The sequence below is a fragment of the Aphelocoma coerulescens genome, chromosome 6, assembly GCF_041296385.1.
Source record: "Aphelocoma coerulescens isolate FSJ_1873_10779 chromosome 6, UR_Acoe_1.0, whole genome shotgun sequence".
In the NCBI taxonomy this organism is placed as follows: domain Eukaryota; kingdom Metazoa; phylum Chordata; class Aves; order Passeriformes; family Corvidae; genus Aphelocoma; species Aphelocoma coerulescens.
The window spans coordinates 16,867,539-16,892,236 of NC_091020.1; the positions used below are offsets into that span (position 1 = coordinate 16,867,539).

The following is a 24,698-nucleotide window of genomic DNA, read 5'->3' on the forward strand; positions in this document are numbered from 1 at the left end:
GGTTTGTGTGTGGGTGTTTTTCTGTTGTTGTGTGGGGTTAGTTTGTTTTTCTTTAAATGTATGACACCGGCTAATGTGCTAAATAAGTAGGAAAGTGTGAATTAATAGACACAGATTGGCTTCGCTTACTTAAGAAGCCAAAATCCACAGTTTTAAAAACAAACCAGATATTTATTTAACCAAAATACTTTGCAGAAGTTGAAAACAGAAGCTACACAAATGGCTTTAACAAAGGCGCACGTTCTCCCCCTCCCAAATAAAACTATAATTGACACCATATTTAAAAAAAACAACCAAAAAACGGTGGTTTAGGACTTCCACAGGAAGATTTTTTTAACAAGTTTGCCAGTTTATACCACTGAGCACAAGAACTAGCTGCAAATGTGAAACATACTCATTTTCTTAGTTCTCTATGAAAGCCTACTAAAGCTAAAACTATCACCTGCACTATACTCTAGAACATGTTAAAATTCACTGGAAGAACACAAGGGATTTGAACAAGGCCTTAAGGAAAGTCAGCATCAAGGACCAGTAAGCATTAAGTGACATCTCTGGAAGATCTGTAAGACTACTTAGAGGCCATATTTGCATATTAAAACACACATTCTGCATTGGACTCTGATGACTCTTCTAGGACTTTGAACACACCCATTTTTTCCTTTTTCATTTTTTCAGAGGTCTTCATTTGATCTAAGATTAAAACAAATCAAACGTCAACAATAACAGGTAGTAGAAAACAGACGTGGAAAACAAGTTAGATTTGGAGAACAAGTTGATAATACCATTTTGCTCCTTCATCAACAGTTGGCTACTAGAAGTTTGTGTTTGAAAATATTTTACAGTTGTATTCTTTTAGAAAAAAATGTCAACATCTCTGGCTAAATGTGAAGGGAGAAAAACAATTCTAAAAGCTGCCTGAACTAGTCTCATTTCCCTGAGAAAAATACACAGAAAACCTTTTTAGTCAAGTTACCAGGAGAAACATAAAGTTACAGCTCTGGTAAGTAATATTCTTTCCAAATATTCAAAGACCTGCAACTTGTTTTCCTGGCACTTGCAATCACTTTGTTGCCCTTCCAGTGAATATTAAGCTAATGAAAAAGTATTATCTTTATATAAATGTAATAATTATGGCTTACCAGGGTGGGAGCTGGCATTCAGCTTTCCAAAGCATTAACTGCAGTTAGCTATAGCAAATATTCAGTACATGATGCTGGACTAATAGCTTTGTATTAACATTTTTTGACAACTTTATTGTATCAGTTTTGCTTATCATAGCAAAGAAGACAAAAAGCAACCACATAAATATGATGCACACTAAGAACACAATATAAACAGCACCTTCAACTTGAAAAGAGGAATCAGATTGTTTCAACAGTCTGAGCATGTAAAGAGATAGTTACTATATTACCGATGCATCAAGAATGATTCTCTATATTATCAGTCAGTCAACTGAAATAAGCAGTTTTACAGAACAATGCCTTAAAATTTTTTTCCTAAATTATCTAAAATGTAGCAAAAGTTTCCTAAGGCAAATTCATTTTACACAAACTACACACAGCACACTTATTTAAGGCTAAAATTTTTACTTCTAAATTCTGTAATGACTGGGGTTTTTTTCCTGTATCTATGCTTGGAGTCTTGTTCTGCTAAAGATGCTGAGGGAAACAAGGCAGACTAAATCTACTAATCACACAAAAGCATTCTAAATCTATGAACTGGACAAGAATTTTTCCTCTCAGGAAAGTTAAGGGTTTTTTTTTTTTTTTAATAATATCTTGGCCTGATCAAGCACTAGAATTTGCAGACAACCTCAAAAAAGAGTTGTGGTTTGATTGGGGTTTTTTTGCTAAATAGCTGATCCACTGACATGCCATGGCAACTCTGAAAAGCTTGACTTATTTCCCCCAAATGTTAGACTTGACTTCTTTCCCCAAAAAATGTTACATAATGTTAGACAAATGTATTTTGAATTGTAACAATATCAAAATATGTTTGGAATAAATCTTTCCTGAGGAATAAATCTTTCCTGAGGATAATTTCTATTTTGATCAATTACAGCAACTCTCCTTGAAAGCTGCTTTGCAGAACACCTCCTAATCTATGCTTGTGGTTCACAGTATGCTCAGGGCATGCCATGCCTGAATGTGATTCTCTGGAATACTTTTGTCTAAGTTCTGTTATTTCTTCTCCAGCAAACCACATTGAAAATGTCAGCAAAGGGAATAAAGGGTCCTTTGTCAGATGAACAACACAGCTGTAGAGAAGTGAAGCTATGGCAGCTTTCTACATACAAAGACACTTTACAAAATATGAATTTACTGTTGAACAGAATAAAGAAAACATAAAAACTCAGACTTACCAATAAGATCACTTCTATCCAAAAGTAACTCTAGATCTTTATCACTGATTACTTTTTCTTTAGATCCTTTAACCTCCCTGTTAAATAAGAAATAATCTCTCAATACAGATAAAAGCATGTCAGTATTGCATAATTGCATAGAAGTTTTCCCATGTAGCAGAATCCCTAGGACATTCTTTCCTCTATGCAGATCCACATACCGCTTCGTAAGACGAGAGCTCTTGAGAGCTGCTTGCAAGTTACAAGTTATAAACTCATGGTCCAAGAAAATATGAAATCTGCATACCTCTCATAGTCTCTGGATTTCAGCAATTCTATTAATTCCTGAGGGTCCAGGCAGCTTTTTGACTGTGCTAGACCAGATTTTCCACCTTTAAACTGATCTGTAGAAAGAATGCATTTTAAGAAAGCACACAGAGACTGGAACAAATTACTCTTGAATATCAAAACTAATGCTATGTTTCATTGTTTTAGCCTCAGATAAACACACCTTACACTAATAGTGACAAACTCAGAGGTACATGAGGCTTTGCATGCAGGCCTTTCTATAATGTGTATGTATGTAGATATGTATGTAGTATGCAGAAGAACTGATTGAAACACCAATTCAACATGCACACACGCACAAAGAGCAGAAAAGCCATTAGTTCTACTTACTGTAAAAACATTGTAAATAAAGATAGATGGTGGATGCTGAAGTTTGTTCCCTTTGTATTGTAAGCTGGTTAAAACAAAGTAAGTAGTATTAACCACGAGACAGGAAATATGTGAAAGATACGTGGTTTGCAGAGAGAGCAGCCTCAGTTTAATGAAATACACAGACATGACAAAATAATACCCCTGACACAGGCTGCTTTTTTGAGACTATGCTAGCACCTATTTACAGCAAATCTGGATGTCAGTCCAAGTATAAAAAACATTATACAAGATTATTACCTAACCAAAGCTGAGCATGGATGAAGTCAAGTTCAGTCTTGCACGTTTCAAGGAGACTGGCAAAGACTTGCCATTCTGTGCCAAGTTTCCTCAGTTTTTATCAACACATGTACCCATTTTATTAATGTGTCTTCACTGATTCCTTTCATCACACTACTCTTCTTTCCTGTATCTTGGTATCAAAAACCCTCCCTACATCTTTTCCCATCTCCCTTCAAGAACTCTGAGTTTATGTGTGCAGTGCAAATCAGATTCAAGTTCCAGAATGGTCTGAGCTATAGGACTCTCTCCTCCATTAACATCTACAGCAGTGACACACAGGCTAGGCTGCAGGTCTTTTCATGCATTATTAGTGATGCTGTCTCTCCCTTTTAGCTTTCAGAGTTTCACAAACCATATGGTATTAAATTAGTGCTGTGCAGGTCTCAAGTTGCCATAATAGTGACACAAAGAAAAATACAGTTTCCTAAGCAAATTTCTTAGAAACAGAAGCACAAGATGGAAAGCCAATTAAAAAAAAAAAATCACTATTTTGTAAACAATTCCAGTTCTTAAGCTCCAGCCTTTGTACTGTATATATATATATATATACACCCTACACGGTTAGTTTTGTGATATTGCTTCCTCATTTACTTCTCCAAAGTTCCAGCACTCTTTAGATATTCAAGATAACAGGATCCATAACATCAGCTTTACACTTACACAATGAATCCAAAAGTTCCTGAAGGGACACCCCTACCTAAGCTGCAAGATTTACATGTGATACACCAATAGATGCCAAGATAAATATTGAACTCATTGCAAAACTGAAGGCATTGACACTTAGCTTCCTTCAGTACAAGTAGTCCCAGGCACCAGTGCTACCTTAGCACATGGCAGTCATCTCTTAGAGACCATTACGTGCTCATCTTGCTGCTTGGGTTTTAACTTCAGTTTGGACCATAATCAAATCATTAAAAAAAAATCAAGCCAAACCAAACAAGTATATTGGTCAATAACATGCCTATAAAGAGGCAGTCCTGGCAGTCCCACCAAGACAACAGTGGCAAAGAGATGACAAAGAAAAAGGCTAATGCTAGTGATGCCTTTTCCCAGTCTTAAAAATCAAGAGTCAAACACGGTTGGAAGGGGAAAAAGGGATTTTACCTTGGTATTTAATTTTAAGGATCCTTAGGTGCACTACGTCCAGGTCGAATGCACTGAAATGCACACCATAATGCACCCCCAAAAGATCTGGTATAACATTACAGGTCTTACTAATTAGCATATCTATCCAAAATTCCCCAATGAGAGGCTTGAATGAGCCCTCCCCCCCAAGGAACCTTCCCCTGGATGGTTCTATCTTAGTTTACAGAATGTGTTCTGGAGAGGACCTTGGGGTCTGGGGCACACTAACCCCTACTTACAAAGCTTCTGAAATGTTTCATCTCTCAGATGGACAAACAAGTCCAAGAATGTAGGCAAAAAGCACTAAGAATACAGAAGTTGTAAAAAGGTACAACAGGGGTATAAAAGAAAAGGCAAAAATCTTCATGGCATCACTAGGATAAAGTAATTATCAAAGATTAGTTAACATCATCCAGAACCAGAGGCAAACCTCAGTTTAGGCTTGACAAGCAGTGCACTGTGCAGCAGACAGTTACAGGGGGGGCCTTTTTGCCCCTTTATCCCCTCATGAAAAAGCTTTTTTTCCCCGCAATATGAGGATACAAGAATGATGAGTAGTTTTTAACCTCCTTTGAAGCTTAATATAAAACTAGTTATCATTCAGAAACCAAGATATAAAAATTTCAATTCTTCAAGTGAGCTTAATGTTTGGAAATTGCTATATATAAGGAGCTACAGTCCAAATGTCACAAACAGAATAAGCTACAGAAGCAAAGCAGGATTCCTATAGAATCTGTACAAGAAAAATTCATCCCCAAAAGGGACACTTCCAAGCAATTACATTCTAAAAATTTCTGAGCATGACTAGCTATATAATCAAGAACACCACAAGAATCACCATTGTTCTGCACATAAACCCAAGGACTATTGTTCTCTTCAGGACTGGCTAATTGTTCAAACAGGACTTGTCTTCTGTGGTTATAACATACTGGACAGAGGCAAACAGGATACTGGAATTTGTTACAGCTTGAGATTTAAAGAGGCGACACATGCTGACACGAAGTCCTAAGAGAAAGATACTAACTTTTGTGGATAATCAGCTTCTCCAGCTTCCTCTTGGCAGCAGCTCTCTCCACAATCTTCTGGTCAATAGTATTTGCTGTCACAAGACGATAAACAACTACTGGCTTTGTCTGACCAATTCTGTGACACCTGTCTTGGGCCTGCAAGTCTGACTGGGGGTTCTGAGCAGATAAAGAAATGAATTAATAACAATTTAGTTATGCCATTATCTTTTTTTTAAAGGACATACCACATGCAGCATTTTTAATGGGGAGCTCAAAGTCAGTGCAGAAGCAGAAGAGACATGGTATAATAGAACTCTTGACTCTTAGCTTATCCATGACAAGCTCTGCACCTATAGCTGCACAGGCAGAGAAACCCAACCAGCCTGGACTGCTTCTGCACCATGTGCTGCAGTTTTCTACAGACAGACATGGTTAATATGACAGATTTAGGTGAGAATTTTAGTTGTAGGTTTCTTTGTGTTGAATTTTGTGTTGGATTTCTTTGTTTGATGATAAGAAAGTGTTTTAAAAGTTTTCAGCCATTTCTGAAGCTGATTTAGCTCTTCTGAAGCTGAAAACAGCAGCACTGTCTACTAAAATAAAGTGAAGATGCAGAGGTCCCTCAGTCATTTCCTTCCATAGCTCTCTTCTTCCTAGCCTCCAGACTTACAGGAGCAACAGAATCCTAGCTAGCTAAAACACATGCGGCAAATCACAGAGGAAATTCAAGGAGCTGGTACTAACATGGCAGCTGCTATAAACAGGGAACCCGTAAAAGGTCCAGCAACACTCATATTTAAGTAATAAAAAGAAGGAAATGTATCGACAACAGAAAAAACCTCCTGCTTTTGGTAGCTCAGGGACAAACTCAGAAACCAACTCTAACATTGTATTCAGTAATTCAGGACTTTTCAAATGAGGCTGTATTATTTCACATACAAAATGAGTGCACACACTACCATTACCTTCATGTAACACCTCATTAAAGTTATAGAAATGGTCTATACAAGAATGGGTTCATAAATGGTTATCAAAAGCAGCAAGAGAAAGCATTTTTGACATGTATCAGTAGGTTAACAATCTGTCAACATACCCAGTCACTGTCATAGATGATAACTGTGTCTGCCGCAGTTAAGTTAATGCCCAAGCCTCCAGCTCTCGTACTCACTAAGAACAGGAAGACTTCAGGGTCAGTATTGAATTGACGCATCTGGAAGAGAATTCATCTATTACTGTCTTGGGGTGACCTTATGATGTGTATCCCATATCGCTGCCTATGCCCAGAAATTAATTTTTGTGCCTTTCTATGCCTCTAAACTGAGCCTGAGAGGGGGAAGGAAAAAACTGAGCAAAACTTTTTCAAAGCAGTTTGCAGCTTGTTCAAGGTCACATAAAGATAGGAGGCTTTTTTTCCCCAGCTGCAGCAGGGGAGCGAGGAAGCACCCGGGCTTGCTGTGTTCCAGTCAGCCTTTGGCCAGTTGTTTCAGTTTCTGGTTCTCCGGAGAGAGACTGAGAGTTGGACTTTGCTTTTCCTTCTCTGGAATTACGGATTTTATCCCTTTTCTACTGGACTGCTTTCAACCTCAGAGCACATCGGGAGGACTTTCCATCGGGCACAGAGGGCCTGGCCCTGGCCCAAGCCCCAGCTCCAAGGAGACCAAAAGGTCTTTCCTTTCCCAGGTTTTTCCTCCACAGCGAAACATTTTATTATTTAGCCTTATTTTCCTTTTCCCGTGTGTTTGGTAAATAAATAGTTTTATCTTCTTCACTTTCCTTCGAGGAAAATTTAGTTTTTCAGGAACGTGGTGGGGGGGGAAGGGATGGTTGTGCCTTCTCTCGGAGGATATATTTCTAAATTTGGCCAAACCGGAACAATTACAAAAAGTAGATGGACCAAACATAACATAGCTAATGTTTTATTTTGAGAGCCCTGTTTAAAAAGATGAACACAGAAAATACAACACGGGTTGTCAGAGGTTTTAAGAAGCACTGCATTTTAGACATACCTCAAGGCAATGGTTAGCAGCACACTTTGCTGCTTCAGTATTTCTGAGCCACAGTTACTAAGGCAGAAGACATGTTTTCAACATAGAGGTGGCTTGCCTATTAAAGGCAAAATGCTGTGCAAAATCATATCCCAGTGTCACAGCAGAAGCAGAATTTGCTAACATGCTCATAAGGCATTGTCCATCTACTTACATTTTCTTCTCTCTCTGAGTAGGACATAGAGCCATCCAATCGACTAAATTTGAAGTCTCTCAGGTAACAGTAATCCATCAAAATGTCAAGCATCATAGTCATTTGTGAGAACAACAAGACCTACAAAACCAGAAAGACTCCTTAATAACATTTTTTGTTCATAAGGAGATGACTGTATCTCACCCCTCCAAAACCTTCAGCTTTACCTTATGTCCTCTCTTTTTAAGTTCTGGAAGCATTCGGTCCAAGAGTAGAAACTTGCCTGAATTCTTTACTAAATCTTCATCAACCTTGGAACAGGGAAGAGGGGATCATATATTAGGACGGAAAGAGACCAGTGGTTTCCCCAACTCAGAAGCATCAACAAAAGCCGTCTGAGATCTCACTGAAACAGGTGTGCACCATTTTCTTAACTAAAAGCTCTAATATTGGAAGTAATGTTAATTTTAGCACACAACACAAAATCACTTAATCATGATGAAACTAAATCGAACCCCACCATTTCATATGACCAAATAATTATTTTTAAAAACTAATTAGTTTTCACTCAATTTCTGGAAGGAGAAACCCTCATGTTGTTAATTTTTCCTCATGGAATAGTGCTGCTGTTTCTTTCCCACCTTGTTATTAAGGCACAAGGCTTCCACCTACTGGACACAAAGAGGCACCGCCGAACAAGTTACTACACATCAGCCAATTGGTAAAAGTTCACAGCAAGTTTTCACACTGCTGGCTTAAACCCCTCTTCAAGAGAGCTTGTTAGATCTAATTCTTGCCATGGGCTGAGGGCAGGGATATAGAAACTTCTACGGTCTGAAACATACAGCAGCCACCTTGGTAATTATGAATACATTTTCCTGAGCAAGTACTAACTCCTGCGGGTGGTGTCAGCTGTCAAACAGTCTCCATTTTCTACACACTAATTAATTTTCCTCACCTCCCTGACTGGGGAATCTGCTTTTTATGCACTGACTTTACATTGATACACTTCAAAAGCTTACTCCGGAGTACAGCACATCACTCACATAATAGGAAACATGACTACACATACCTACAAACCTACATCTACACTTAGAATGTACAAGCAATTTCCAGTTCTTCAAGATTCTTTCAATTCAAATTATTTCATACTTTCCTATATTTCCATCTGCTTTGTGTAGATTAAACTACCAGCTGGTCTTTGTGATATAATTTGGATTTTTTCCCTTTTGAGGAAGGATGTTGTATTCTCTGAGCAGACGGCTCTGTTGTACTTGGTTCAGTTCTTCAACAACTCACACTTAAATGTTACCACTGCACCTCTTGCAGTGCGCACAATTTACCTCATGAACAGTTCACCAAGGTTAGCATTTGTTTCAAAAAATAACCCTTGTGAGGAGACCCTGAGGCAGCCCCCAAAGCACCTGGAGTCAATGGAAGCCGGCGACTGTTTGCATGAGTAACTCTCCACCAGCAGAAGAGCATTGTCACAATGACGAAGATCACAGCATCACCATGCAAAGACTGAATGGGCACAGCAGCTGAGCAGGTCCCTGCAACTGCTGCTGCAGGAAGTTTCAAATAATGATTCAGTATACTGCTGGAATTCAACAGGAGGCATATGCCAAATACATTGAAAAGGTCATTGTTTACTGCCATCAGCTCACAGTCTGCTGCTTTTTAATGGCTGGAATAAATTTTCTCTAATGCTTTTAAAATATGTACCTTGAATTGTTGTGTAGCAGGATCCAAAGGATATTCAATAAGATAGGGGTGATTACAACACTTCCTCAATAACATCATAATATTCTGCAGTTTAAGGTTCACCTCAGAATCCATAGGAATGCTCACTTCTACCACCGGCCTTGAAAAGACACAACATCTTATTAGTACTGAAACTGTCCCCATATTATGCTACAAATATTTAAGAGAAAAAAACCCTACAAAAAAAACAAGCAGTGGAGTCACATGCTGTGACATCTCCTCAAAAACCCTTATAGTTTGTAAAGCTATTACCAGACAAAATTTCTTACGAGTGCCACACTTGGCAACGAAGGCACAACCGTTTGCCATTACTGATTTAAAATATAAAGGGCAGTCAGTAATAATTAGAAGTAGAATTTAACTTGTGCAAGTCACCCATCAGAAAAGGGAACAGCAGCAAGACCTCTTCACACCACGTGGTCAGGTTTCCTGTGGAGCAATACCCAAGATGTTCCAGAATCAGCTCTCTGCCTATCCCAATTTGGCCACATCGCAGGAATCACAATGAATACAGCTATTTAGTTCTTCCACATGTAAGTACTGTGTCCAACATAAGGGATCCATGCATACCATAAAACTAACACGAACATGTATTTGTTCTTGCAGGCTACACTGAAATACAATAAAAATCTAACAAAATAAACACATTTCAGCCTGAAGATACTCCTTATGCCCAAGGGACTTTCAACCAATTTAGAGCCATCAACAGAAGGAAGAAGTGGAGGACATTTGGAGTGACACTGTTTGTCTTCCAAGCAACTGTTACGCATGATGGGGCCCTTCTCTCCTGCGGATGGCTGAACACCTGCCTGCCCATGGGAAGCAGTGAATTAATTCCTTGTTTTACTTTGCTTGCATGTGCAGCTTTTGCCTTCCCTATTAAACTGTTTTTATGTCAAACCACAGGTTTTCCAGCTTTTACCCTTCTGATTCTCTCCCTAGTCCTGCTGGTGGAGCTGTGAGCGAGCAGCTGTGTGATACTTGGCTGCTGCCTGAGGTTAAACCACAACAGTGTCCTGAAGTTAACTATAACTCTAATGAGCCAGTGAGTGATGGTACAACCTAATCACTGCTATTATGGCTCAATGAATACCAGATAAAATCAAAGAAACAAACCATAAAGCTACATGGTTAGTGAATAACTAAATGCCATTCTTCCTGATCAATTTCAATAAGCAAAGAACTGGAAGCAAACTAAGAGGGAGATAAACAGTACAACAAGAAAAAAAATCTCTTTCAAGGCAGGCACCTCTCTTTTTCTACTTCCTCTTGCATTTTGCTGATTAGTTTTTCCAAGTCATCAGGTGAACCATTATGTTCTTCACAATAATCAACCACTTTCCGACTACGGCGTTTTGGTCGGCCTGTAGAGCTCAACTCAACTACTTCTTCCTGTGGGAAATGAGAACATTGCCATCAACAGCAGCCAGCTTCAGAATCAAAGGCCTGTGCTGATCCAAGAATTCTCAAAACTGAAAAGAGGCCTCAGCAATGTGCATCATGCAACACTTATCTAGACTCAGCAGCTTAAATTTTGGCTATGTAGAATACGCAGCCAAATTGTAACGGTCTGCAATTGTAGATGATGAAAGTTTCTGTTTGATTTACAAAGCTATGTTAGTACCTTACTGATTCTAAGCTGAAACTGTCAACTCTGGGAAAACAGCGCTCTTTCCCCCCAAAGCTACAAGTAATCAAGAAGGTATTTATATTATATTGTTTTAGTTCTGTGCCACAGGCCTATCACTGGTACTGATATTTCAGTAACTGGTACTGAAATAGGTAACAAATAGATCAGACTACAAATTTAAGCAAAAAGCAGGTTTAGTTACAACGGTAATGAAGCAATACCAACGTGGTTTTGCACACAAGCTATTAATAGCAAGCACATTTCTAACATCCCTATCAGTAGATACCTCATTATTTCCAAGCAGTTTCCTAATGGTGCGATTGACAATGGCAGTATAGAAAGTTTCCTGCTTCTTTGCCAGTGGTGCATACACCACAACTTCTCGTTTAGGAGGAACCTCAAGAGCAACGTCCGATTTCAGTCTTCTCAGTAAGAAAGGTGTCAGAATCTGAAATGGTGAGCAGATGTCACAATTACTCAAAGCTGTCAACACAGCTAGTTTAAAAAAAAGAAAACAAGACAGCAACACAGATGCATGCCTGCCGTAATGCTATTTTGCCAATTTAAAGCAAGAGAGTTAATTTGCACATATCTTTAGTTTTTTAATATGGATGCCAACTCCAAAAGTTTCACGCACATGCTAGTACAAACGTGTTGAAACAACACATCCAGTGACATTTTAAAAATTTTGAAATGCTAGGTAGGGGTGCAGTAGTAACTACATTACAGACCTTTCTTACAAATTCCAGTAACTGAAAGTAATCTTATTACAAAACTGCTCATTTTGTTGTATTTCTTAAATCAAGTTTTTCTGAAAATGCCCAAAACCTTTAACCAAAGTAAGTAAATTGTCATCAACGATTATACATAGAAGATACAGTTTAGATCCCTCACCAGCAGCTTATAATGGAAAAATGATAGCTCTGTAAGCATTTACTTCCACACACTTAAAAAAAAGAGCTCTGAGTGTAAATTTGAAGACAGGCATGTTATATAACTAGTTTATCAAAAGGTATTTTGTTCAGCACCTAAAAGTTCCACAAGTTCCCTCGAAGTTATCTTTGAGCAAAATAAATACACCAATAAAATCTCTTGGTGAGCAGAAGTCTGTAACTGCAATTAAGTTTAACTAAACTCAATTCAGTTCCAAGAATAAAAATGAGTCGCTATTGAAGAGATACATTTTCCCTTTACCATTTGTAAGTGCTGTAAAGATTGAAAAAAAACACCCCACAAGTCTAAGGAAGTCCAGAAGTGCCACAATAAAAACCTCAGACCAGAATTCGGCATCACAAACAAGATTTTGACACATTTCACAACACTAATGGTCCATGTTACAACTAAACCATGAAAAATAAAAAATGAAGGATAAATGAAAACCTGATGCAGCATATGCAAGATGTTTTGCTCCCTTTCTTTAGCAATAATATCTTCCGCAGTTTCTGTAATGCTGGTAATATCAAACCAGGATTCAAAGCTATAAAAACAAAGCAAGGAAAAACATAGCTTACTTCATAGCTATTATTCTTCATTATTTTAGTATCTATTCTTCTCTTATCCTGTGATTTAAAAAAAATAAAGCACTCACATTCACCATGAATAGAAGATGTACAGGAGGAATTTCTGAAATCCTGTCAATTCAGATGCTTGAGGTTTTAAGTGGTTTGTAAAAATACTTGTACTAGTTGGAATATTCATTATTGTCTGTTATATTCCATCTAGGTTATAACATTTTCAAAAAATTAGTCTAAAGACTGTTATGGCAATGCTCTTCCACCTGACTCCCTACTGCTGCAGAAAAGGATCTGTGGGTCCTGTCTCTGCCAGCCTCACACAGCTTTATCCAGCACCTTTGACAATTTCAAAGCATTTGTGGTATGACAAACATCTCTCACTGCAAATGTTCATGTCTTAGCTCAGAGCTGAGCTTCCACTATCCAGGGAGATGACAATTAATTCCTTCCTTTCCAAAACAACTTAGTGTGAGGCAAGACACATATCAAAGCCTTTACCACCAAATAATCATACTGAATTACAACCATGCCATAAAACAGCTCTTCACATGCTGATAAGTTTAATTATTAAAGAGTCATAGTAACAATCAAACAGAACAAACAGAAATAGTTTCCACCATCAGATTGCAACCTACCTTTTCAAATCATCAAACACATCTGGTAAAAGGAAGTTAAGTAATGACCAAAGCTCTGCCAAGTTGTTTTGCAGAGGAGTACCAGTCAACAGGAGTTTATTGTCTGCATTAAATCGTTTCAATTCTCTGATAAGGCGGCAGTTCATATTTTTAATCCTGTGACCTTCATCTACTATCAGGTATTTCCAGTAGCAGCTCTACAAAAATAAAGGGTATTTCGGTAAATTTTCGCTTTATTCCATCAAAACAGATGTCACTTTAAATAAGAAGCACTAATAAGACTGTCTGATATTGCCTGTTACAAAGGTTCTATTTACTGTTTTTCACTTTGCCGGACTAATAGAGCTGGGCCCAAACAGTTAATGCCATACATCTGCTTCATGGTGACTGCCTTTTAGAAAGCTTAAGTGGTTAAAATAAAACTTCTACAAGAAGCTCATCTTGCTGAAACAACCACTGTGATGTTAACTGCAATATTTACACACCAAGTATAGTTTTTACTCCAAGCATCCTTAACCACCATCTACAGAAAGGTAACAAAAAGAGCAGGTATGCTGTAACTATCTGCTTTTAGAATAATGTTCTGTTTGAAGAACTTAAGCATTGAATTGCAGAGCTACTACTACCAAGGAAACAGAGTGAATACCAATATACATGCTGCAGTATGAAACTTACTGTATAGGCAGCATGTGGGTTTTTTTACTGTGTTCAAAAGCACTGCTATCAGTGCTGAGGCACCACACAGTCCTAGGGCTAAGAGAACTCAGATACCTGCAGGGCATTTCTGTCTCGCATTGCTATTTCAAAGGAAGTAATGACCACAGGATGGATTTGGAGTGATCCTTGTCTTCTGTGAATTTTATGAACCAGTTTACGACGCTCCTGCTGAGCTCCATGATAGAGCATTAATGGAATCTGTAAAAAAAGAGGTTACAAGTCAGGACAACGATGCCTATTTTAACCTAATGGGAAGACAGTAGAAATATTGAGATCTCTTACAAGAAGGCTGTAAATACACAGCAAGTCACGGTACAGTTCACAGTAACCATATAAACAACTACAATTAAAATGATGTTCTATATAGAGAAAGTTTCAAGGCAAAGAATTAGAAAAGAAATTAAACCATTTGTGCTTTTAAACCTAAGGAAGAAAAGTCTTCATTTCTTTTACCTCTGGAGTAAATCTCTTGAACTCAGACATCCAATTTGGAAGAGTAGACAAGGGACCACATACTAAGAATGGACCAGGGACTCCTCGCTCCACCATCAGTGCTATTGTTGCAATACACTGGATTGTCTTCCCTAGCCCCATTTCATCAGCTAAAATGCCATTAATACCATTTTCCCAAAGCATCTGCATATGCAAAAGATAAAAAAAAAAAAGTAAATGCAAAATAATCAACACAGATTAGGAAACACAAAGACATTTAGGAATGTAACACCCATGGAAACTCTCTACTAGGCCCATTTTGTACTACAGATGAAGATGATTCTCCCTATTATAAAAGTAAATGCAAGCATCTTGTAAATGCTGGATATTCTCATGTAGATGTATGCATTCCTAGCCAACTAAGCACCTGACTAGGGCACAAAAACCAGACCAGTATCAAAGGAAAGTACGTAACTTAGTGTGGCACTAAGAAGGCACTTTACCTCCAAGTACAGCTCACATTATCCAAGGTTTTACTCATCCCAGCACCAAAAAATTCACTTAGCTCCACTTTCTAAAAGACCAAATGACTGTGCTGACATTTCAGTTTTATCTATTCAAGGAGCTGCTGTAGGCGTGGAGCTTCTGTAGCTACCTCACCACAAGAAAAAGGTGAACTTCCTGGCCAACACAGCCACCTGCTCCAGCCAAAGCTCTTTGTGCAGACACTGTCTACTCTGACAAATGACAAAGCAACCTCTCACAAAAGAGCAGAAAGGAAGACACAGAAGTGCTCTTTGGCCACTCTCTACTATCCATAAAAATACATAAAAAGGTTATTATAACTGAGGGCCCAACTAAGGAAGCTGGTTTTCCCTCCCAAGGAGGCGTGTCTTCACTAGGCACTTCCCAGTAACAGAAGTGAGTGAGCAAGTTTAAGGGCACTCACTTGAGGGATAAGTCTAAGCATGTTGAAACAGATTATGTATGCTTGTAGGGAGGAAAAACAGAAAGAAAAAAAATCTAAGAGAATTATGAGATAAGTAGCAAAATTAAAATTAGTTTTGACTCTTATAATTTTTGCAATTTGGCTTGCATGCTGAAACAGGTAGAAGTTAAAAATTTATGTGGGTAGCTTTGATGGAAAGTTCCTATAGTTTTTTATTTCAGAGGCTAAAGACATAACATTTTTAACACATTGTGTTAATATTACTAATTAAGACTCCAAGATACAGAGAATGAACTCATCTGTGTCAAGCCTGCAAAGGTAACAGATCTTTGAATACCTATGGGCTAGGTATTGAAGCCCTTGAGAGAGAAAAATCAGACTGTCCCTCAGTAGGATGTGCAGTCCTGCTTTCACAAACTCTTTGTAAGGAGAGGTTGAACAAGAAAATAGATGGAAAAAGGGAAGATGGAGAACACAAGCCAGAGAGTCTAAAGGCTTAGAAACACCAATATCCTTCCCATACTGAAGTATTTTATCTGCTGTTTGACAATTTTTTTGTAACACCAGATTCTTGTACCATAAGAGATCATAAAGAACTCTCTCTCCTCTTCACCTTCTCCGTACCAATATCTCTTCCTCTCCATGCCTGTTTCAGCAGCAATTCTGATCAAATTGAATTGCATCCATACCCTTAGCCACTCCATGCCTTCCACTTGGTACCACCTCATTACACCACCAGTAAAAATCTTTGGCTGCTGAAAAGGCACTGGTTGTCCATTAAATTTTCGCACTGGATCAAGAAATTGCTTGGCACTGTGTCGTACAGCTTGACACAATCTGTCCTTAATGACGCTATTTGAGTCTCCATTCTTCTGCAGGTCTTCTGGATGCAGGTTGTCAGCAGAGCTTTCATCCTATAGAAGGAAGGTCAAGGAACACGTGACAAGTGGAATGCACATCAAAGCCTGCTAAGACATACTTCCTCCCAATTTACACCAGCCTTAATGTGCAGTGAAGTAATTCAGTCTCTGACACTAAGACTTCTTTTGAGTTAACTGTGAGCTCGAGTAGACTTTATAGATTCTTTTCTCCTTTAGAATTCAAGGGCAGCAACAGCTACTGAAGCTATCTGGCTTATAAATTTCTACCCATAAAAGTAAGCAGACTTAAAACCTTCCTTGCAGAAGCTGAACGCAGCTATTTCCCTTCTGTAAGCTGAAGGGCTTTCCCTTCTGTAAGCTGTACCAATGTCGGGAAGCAATTCACACTGTCCATGTAGCTCTTGAACTACAGTAGAAGCAAAAAAGAGACCTCACCTGTCATCTCCACACTTGAATGCTTAAAAATTACTGTCTTAAGGTCTTAAACACCAACACAAATGTTTTTTAATAAATACCTATTTCCTTTATTTCTGAAGCTACTAGCATTCTATAAATACCTTCAAATTCAATCTTAAAAAAAAAAATAAACTATAAGTTTTCACCTTGGATTTCTGAAATAAGTTTTTAAGTGCATTCACTTATGCCACCTTTCTAACCTTTAATGCAGAACTTCAATAACTAGCAAAGATGTTTATTTACAAAGTTTAGAGATACACTACAAAGTATAAAAAGCCCCTCCCTCCCAATGGGCTTAGCGCTCTTAAACTGTAATAATTTGTGTCAACATACCTGATTTTCCACTTTACTTTTTTTTGCCACTGATAATATTTCCTGGAAACAAATGGGAAAAAAACATGCTTATGTGCTTTTCAACCTTAAAGGCTACTGTAATTTGTATTTCATGTAATCACTTCATTTATCTTTCAATCTAGACATACTTTAAGAAGCTTTCCATACAACATCCTTAATCATACAAGTGACTCTAAAACAAGACCACAAACCAGATATTATATTTCAATTACAAAGGGTAGCTGAAAATTCAACTGGCAATGTAGACTCTTCACAGCTTGCCTCCCTAAAGACTTAAAAAAACCAAAGAGTATCCAGCCTCTACAGCTGTGACAACACTGCTTGTTACATAGATCTTTGCTGGAAGAAAGTCCTATCTCACAGACAGACTACTGATGGCTGATAATCTCTGATACCAGGGTATAAGAATGGAGTGTTTTAAAACATAGATGTCACAGAAATTGGCTCACCCATTAAAAGTTGTGCTACAAAAATCCAGACAACCTACTTATAGTTAAGGCCTACCTCTTTGGACATAATTTCTGATATGTTGTATGTCCCATCTTCTCTCCCTCTCTTCTTTTTTGCACCTATAAGATATTGAGTTTATACAATGTATCAAACATTAAGGAAATCAAACCCACCAGTACTGAAAAAAGGCAAAGCCTAGTATTACCTGATTTCTCCTCTTTGCCATCAACTGGATTTTGACCCTAGAAAACGAACATAGGAAGAGGTTCATCATCTTATGCATCTCTAACTATCATGACACAGATAAAAAGATGTAATCAGACTCCAACCATCACCTTTGAAAGCTTCTTGAAACACTTCTACTATTAAACAGTTTTCAAAAACACAGGAAAAAAATTCCTGCTTATTTTTTCTTGTTATTTATTCACTATATTGGCTGAATAATCAATCAATGCTAAATGAAAAAAATTCCTCAAGACAAATTGAAACCATTTTCTCTAATAATAATTAGTCAAAAACATCCCCTAAAGATGACTGCCATGGTATGCTATTTTTAAGCACTTTCAAACAGTCTTACTGCAGTTAAAATAAATATGGTATATGAGATAGATCCTGCAAGTCAAATACTGGATAATCAAACTTACTTATTTTACTTACCTTGATCAAAACTAACATTGTAATTTCTCAGACTTTTATCCAGAAAGTTGCATAAAGTAGCTACTTAAACTTACCTTGGCAGATTTTAACATCATCTCTCTCTTTTTTTCTAATTTCTCCTTCCTTCTCTGTTCCTAAACAAAATAAAAACCACACACACAGTTCTTATCTTTCCATAATACCCACAAGAATACTATCCACTACAGAAGTGATAGATTACATTGCTAATACCGAGTATAGACTTTGTTTATAGACTATAGACTTTGTTTTTGCAACCCCACTAAGTCTGTTCTGATGTAGTTTAAAACAATAAAGCAAAATTTGGACAAGAAAGTACAACTGCTCTGAATTGTGTGTCAGTAAATACTTCAAATACTTAAATACAGTAATTTAGAAAAATCTGAACAAAAATATTCGCAGTTGCAAACTCCTGAAGATTACATCTACTGCAGTAAGTTTTCCACTTATCCAACTTCTACATACTACATATTCACTGCAGAAAAGACAGCAATGTATACAGCCTAGAATGCCTTTAACAAAGAAGTGCTCTCATGTATTGAAGAACTCAAGATTTTCATTCTATCTACTATTTTTACTTGCTGGAAGCAGTGGGATCCTGAAGGAAGACATAAGAGACCTTGGTATTTATCAGATGGAACAAGATTTAATAGTGAAATACACATTCTAGCAATACAATAACCATGAATTCAAGCTGATGGTTCAACTAGAGAAGTATTTTGAAAAGAGGTTCCTACAGTCCATCAGTGACCCTTTTTGGAGAATGTTGTTGTCCTTAATCTTTTCCTGCTCTTCCCTCTCTCTCAAGCATAAACTCTTACAAGCTTACCCTTAAAGGTACAGTCAAGGAAGTCAAGATAAAGCTAGGCATTAACTCAGCAGCCCATGGTAAAAAAAAAAAAAAAGAGAACATATAACACTGTTTTATGGAAGCTCTTGTTTGGGAACAACATGGCCTCAGATCACTGTAATTTATTGATTTGTTTGAGGGAGGCCTAAGTTAGCATCTTGAAGGTACATCTCATCCTCAGCTTTCAGTTAATAACACAAATAGGTTACTCAACTTCCTACTTGTCAGTTCTTTGCACCTTCTATCCTCCTTCCATGTTTTCTAGCTCCCTTAAACTTCAGTTATTTGAAGTACTTTGTTTTCCTTGCACTCAGGCCAAAAGAATTATAAAGGCATCAGTGCCACCTTTACACTGTGACTTTAAATTATAGTTCATGTTCTTCCATGTCTAATTCATCTTTTAATTTATAGAACAAATTCTGAATACTATGTAAAGCATCGCTTCATTCATGGGCAGTAGGTCCAGCAGATTTTAATGTTACTAATGCAATCTTAAAAACATTTTTACTGTGAACAACTGGATGGAGAAAAACCCAAACAGACAGCACCTTAAGAATTCCCACTGCAGAAAAAAATACACCTACCTCTAGCTGCTGCTGTTCCATTTTGGTTAGCAAGAATTTGGAATAGATGTTGCTTTTTTCAAGCAAATGTTGAAGCCTCTTATAGCGCATTTCACTTGATTCCCTGTCCCAAGAAGTGCGAGCCTGGCCAACAAAGAGAAATGTCAAGCATTTACAGATATAGCTGTGGTTATACTGAAGAACTGCTCCTTGTGTTAAACACATTAACTCAGAAGTGTCTCATACACGACCCTCTTCCTTCCAGCCATCCTACATCTATGATTTGTGAGTGTATGGACTCACATGTAGCTGTGTGAGTAGCTGCAAGATCAAAGTAACTGAGTGTTGCATTCACTTGCTTATGCACCATACACACCCCCAGGATAGTAGCACATGGCATTCAAGGGCTCAAGAATGCCTCAACTCCAATTCATAGATTTAGAGCAAAATGAAATCTCAGTTTATTTATAGTCTGCAAAATTTGTGAGGACAAAAACCCTGACAAATTTCAGCACAGCTTCCCTAGCATTATTATATTCCTTCATGTACATTTACACCGTTAGTTTCTCATGAAGAACGAGATATACAGACAGCTAGGAAACTATCATGCACAGTTCACAGAGCTCAAGTCAATTCCCAATATGAAAACAGTAACTTCTGCTCACTTTGCTTACAAAATCCACACATGCTTTTCACAGTAACTGCTGCTGAATTAGTCAGGACTGTACATTCAGAAGTTCGCAAATTACTCTTTAAAACTCAGATCAAGACACCCCAAAAAAGTAAAAAAGCAGTAATTCTTCTGCATTCATCTAACACTGCCTGTAAAACAAGTCAAGGAATCATTTAGTTTGGAAAAGACCCAAGATCATCGAGTCCAACCATTAACCAGCACTGCCAAGTTACCACTAAACCAAGGATGCCTCGGAAATGTGACATCTATGCACTTGTTGAGTGCTGCTTCCACACTTCCCCAGGCAGCCTATCAGTGCTTGATCATTTCAGTGAAGAATATTTTCCCCTGAATTGTGAATTAAATTTCCTCTTGTTTTGTTGCTCTTTACCTGGAAGAAGAGACAGGCCCCCACACCTGTCTACAGTAGTTGTAGAGTGAAAAGCTTTAAATTAGCATCTGTAAGAGAAACCCTAGAGAGACAAGATGCAGAGCTTTACAAGATGCTTATCTATGTCATTGTCTTCAGAAGAAACACAGGGGAAGGGCAGCTAAGACAAAGAAAGACAAGGCACTCTTCTGAAACTAAATACACTAATAGGCAGGGAAATGGGATATTTCCTGAATCATGGGACAAACTGTGAGACACTGAAAAGGTGAAGAATGTCTGTCCCCCCAAAAATCAAACCTCGATTTTCTCCAAGTAATTCCAATCAGGCAGCAATCACACTTTGCTCTTTTATGAGAGGAAGATGAAGATCTATCTTCACAATTTCTCTAGAGAAGATTGCATTCTCATGATTTGCTTCTGCTCTCCTCAATCCAGGTTTTTACCTTCAGATGACAAGTACCTGAGCTCAGAAAGATCAACTCTTGATGGCAATGCCAAGAGAGAATGTAATGAAAACTAACCTACTTTTTCAGCAAATTGCTATTGTTCACTTTTTTTTGGAGTGAACACAGCACTCTTAATTGGTCAAACTGAAGGACTGTTGCCTTGACCAACTGCAAAAATTTGAAGTGGAAAACAGGAAACTCAAAGATGAACAGCACTGAACGCTAATGATACCTCCCTCTGTCTTTTAACTCAAGCCTTCAACCCTCATGAAAGTGGTTTTTTCCCCTTTTTGACTGAAAAGGTCAAAAATTTGCTACTCTTTGTCACCACTCTACATTCACACATATTTGCACAGTGGTATTTCTCCATTAACCCTCAAAAAGAACTGGCAACTCCTTTGCTGTACAAATCACCTGGCAGGGGGTTTGCCGAAGTGACAAGCATAAGAAACACCGAAGCTGCCCCCCAGTAAGCCTGTGCTCACTACAGGAGTAAATCCCCTTGGTCTGACTGGCCCCAGACTGCACAGGGAAAAGGTAATAAAGCACACAGGACAATGGAGCGATGCCCTTACTAGAGGTAGGTCCCGTGGATTCTCAAGAAACAGAGAATACAAAAAACTACCACATCACAGCATTGTTACAGAAGTGGTTGTTGTGAAAGAAATTTAAATTCTAAGTCTTTTTCTCAATAGTTCCTGTGCAATGAGAAAATTTGCTCTACAAGGATTTCCTCCTTACCTTCCAAAAGTATTACCTCCAAATTTTTAGTTACTAGTTTGATCAAGGAATACCTGAAGTTCAGACAGGCTACATCATCACTGTTTGCAACAAAGAATATTATGAGACTTCTGGGAGAATTAGTATTTTCTAACTACAGTATTACAAAATAATGCATCCTTAAAACACAGTTATAAATCCCAACTTGTCTCAGAGAAAGGAAAAAGGGTAATCACAGTTAGCTCCAGGTGTTAGAGACTGGCATTTTTCATGCTGCTAGAATAATGCTTCAATTTTTAAGACAGGGGAAAAAAAACCTCACTCTCCTGATTTCTCAATTATATTGAGTAATAACACTAGTTCCTTGAACTACATCTCTAAAGTCCCCTCCAACCCAAACCATTCTATGATTCCTTAGAATATAATTCCCCAAAGAGCATTTAAGAGAACAGTTCTTTCAAGCTGTTCCCTATGTCTGAAACACCATCCAAATTATTATCAGCATAGGTCTAGCAGCATCATGCTTTCATGTTCTCACTCCAAAACAGACTGGTTAGTGTCAACCAATGCTTAACATCAACGTTTGAAAACATTCTCAGCAGAAGGGAAATGAAGCATAATAATGATTACATCATTTGCGGTGGGGAGGTACCATTTCCCTGAAGCAGTCTTTATTTCCTGTAACATAGGCAAGCCGAGGTATGCAAACCAAACATCGACTCCCCGCTTGATCACATGTACGCTTCTCCTGGCAGCAAAGCCAGGTCACAGGCAGCTCCTGCACAACTGTGTGCAGGGAAGAGCAGGAGTGCAGACCAAGATACTGACTGACATAAACCTGGTCCTTTTTAGCTGGGCTTTTTCAGCTACACTACTTCATCAACTCTGCATAAACTATACCTGCTAATGAAAGAAACAAATAACCAGGCAGGTTATCTCTGGAAAGGATTTGCAGAACTCTACTCAGGCGTTTGTGTGGTGAGGCTTTTTTAAGCAAAGAGGGAAAGAAGTGTTACTTAGAGAAACAAAACCTGAAAAGTTTTGTCTTTAACGTTTCAGACAGAAAATCAGAAAAATGCGAACTTTGAAATCAGCTCACTTTAAAGGCGTTATACCTTACATTTTTAGGCTTAGAACGACAAAAGCAAAGAGGTAATATTCTCACTGCAAATTTCAATGCGCATCAAACGCAGCAGGCTTCTTGCTAAGTGCAAGAGTTCACCGCTAGCCTTGAAAAACAAAAAAGAAAAATGAAAGCCCCCGGTGGATGATCAAAAGGCGCTTATGCACCGCTGCACGGCCTTTAGCAATCCCTCACGTTTGTTTGTTTTGAAACCCAAGGAGCTGCACGGCCCCCAGACAAACCCTGCCGCCGAGCGGGGCCGACCACCCACCCCCGAGCCGCCCCTCACCTTCTCCAGCATCTGCCGCTCCTGCTCCAGCCCCGCCGCCTCCAGCTGCTCCTCTTCCTGCAGCATGGCCGGCGTGATCACCGCCGCCTCTGCCTGCTCCCCCATCTCGGCTCCCAGCGGTTCTGCAACGAGCCCACGGTTACTCACGGTTAACCGCGGCCACCCCCGGCCGTGCCCCGCGCCCACCGCCGGCCGTGCCCCGTGCCCGCCCCTCACCGCCGCCGCCGCCGCTGCCCGAGTTGCGGGCGGGCATTGCCCCGCCGCACCCCCGCTCCCGCGCGCGCCGCCTCACCGCCCGCCTCGCGAGAACAAAAACCGCGCGCTGCCCAAGCCGCGCGAGAAGTGGCGCCGTTCTCGCGAGGCCGCGCGCCCCGCCCCCGGGCCCGGCGAGGCCATCTTGGCTGCTGGCAGGTTCCTGGCACCGGCGGGGCGCGGCCGGGAGCTGCCGGGCCCCTTGGAATGGGCGGCCCGGGGAGCTGGTGGAGTCACTCTCCCTGCAGCTGCTTATGGAAAGACTAGATGCGGCACTTGGTGCCATGGGTTAGCTGACAGGGTGGTTGGCATTCAGTCACAGGTTGGACTCGATGATCCCAGAGGTCTTTTCCAGCTTGATGGATTCTGTGGTTCTGTCCCGCTCCCCTCCGCCGGTGCCCGTCGCTGCATGGGCACCTGGAGAGCGGGACGTGGCGCGGGCTCGTCGGCTCCAGAAAGGGCTTGAGGACGCGCTGGACACTGCTGGCTGTGCCACGAGAGGGCAGCGGAACGCTGGAAACCCGGACAGGAGTGCACGTGCCCCAGCCGACGGAAAACCCTCTTGCCAAAAACAGGCACTACGTTAAAATAAATATTTCCAGTGTTCAGAGCACAATCACTTTCGCTCCACCTAAATAACACACAACCTGTCAAAATACCAGGGCTTATCGCCTCAGATGCGGTGCTGGTTATTGTCTACGCCTGTTTGTCAAACGAACCACTATTTTAAACCTGCTCCACACACATGACGACCTGTGCCAGGAGACCTGGAAAGGGGGAGGAAAGAAGAAGCAGAAGGACAAACAAATCTAGTAACAACTGAGGTGGATGGCATTCTTCTCATTCCCAAAGCCTGACAAGCCGATTCTGGATAATGTGGTTTATGGAAAAGTGATTCTGTTCTCCGAGGCATAGTTCAGAGGTTAACCGGAGATGGTTCTGCATCCCTTTGAGGGAGTGTTAGCAGGGAGTAAAGTAATTAATCCCCAATAAAGTTATTTTATAGGCATGGTGACAATCAAATGCACTTTTTTCAAGCCTCTGTTTCACTTGCAAATATTCTCAAGACATCATAGTGAATAAACAAAAAAACCCCCTTATTTTCTATGGCACCTTTCATTCTGTAAAACTGAAAGTACTTCCCAAACTATACCATTAAAGCAGAAAAATCAAGTAAATGACAACTGAAAGGCATCCAAGCTGGAATATGGTGGTGGATGTAGTGGTTCTCAACACCGTTGCAGGCAGGAAGCAGGGATGAAGATGCAACTAGAATTTAAGGGG

The 24,698-nt window shown here is 39.4% G+C and overlaps 1 protein-coding gene across 2 annotated transcripts; it reads right to left on the bottom strand.

Moving 5' to 3' along the window:
- Positions 1–23,517, bottom strand: HELLS (helicase, lymphoid specific). 2 transcript variants are annotated; one of them, XM_069019458.1, is made up of 22 exons: positions 23,455–23,517; positions 23,163–23,284; positions 19,542–19,664; positions 18,164–18,223; positions 17,638–17,674; positions 17,487–17,551; positions 16,962–17,003; positions 15,981–16,205; positions 14,364–14,546; positions 13,965–14,108; positions 13,194–13,390; positions 12,425–12,521; positions 11,331–11,492; positions 10,664–10,806; positions 9,376–9,514; positions 7,878–7,961; positions 7,672–7,791; positions 6,566–6,682; positions 5,490–5,649; positions 2,649–2,745; positions 2,363–2,439; positions 1–690 (listed from the first exon to the last, which is right to left on the bottom strand). In XM_069019458.1, the coding sequence occupies exons 2-22, from the start codon at positions 23,265–23,267 to the stop codon at positions 593–595; spliced, it is 2,475 nt and encodes an 824-aa protein (XP_068875559.1). In that variant the 5' UTR covers positions 23,268–23,284; positions 23,455–23,517; the 3' UTR covers positions 1–592. The 2 variants fall into 2 exon arrangements, with proteins under 2 accessions (XP_068875559.1, XP_068875558.1); XM_069019457.1 differs by lacking the exon at positions 23,455–23,517 and adding an exon at positions 23,379–23,438.
- Between the last annotated feature and the right edge of the window lie 1,181 nt (positions 23,518–24,698).

Bases quoted from the DNA above. Each gene is read 5' to 3' on its own strand.
- HELLS (XM_069019457.1), bottom strand. From the start codon at position 23,415: ATGCCCGCCCGCAACTCGGGCAGCGGCGGCGGCGGCG. The intron at 7,792-7,877 runs GTAAAGCTGAAG...CTGGTTTTGTAG, and splicing joins TTAAAAAGAGAGGACATAAG to GTCTTGTTGTTCTCACAAAT. The intron at 691-2,362 runs GTAAGTCTGAGT...TTTTAATCTTAG, and splicing joins GGATAGAAGTGATCTTATTG to ATCAAATGAAGACCTCTGAA.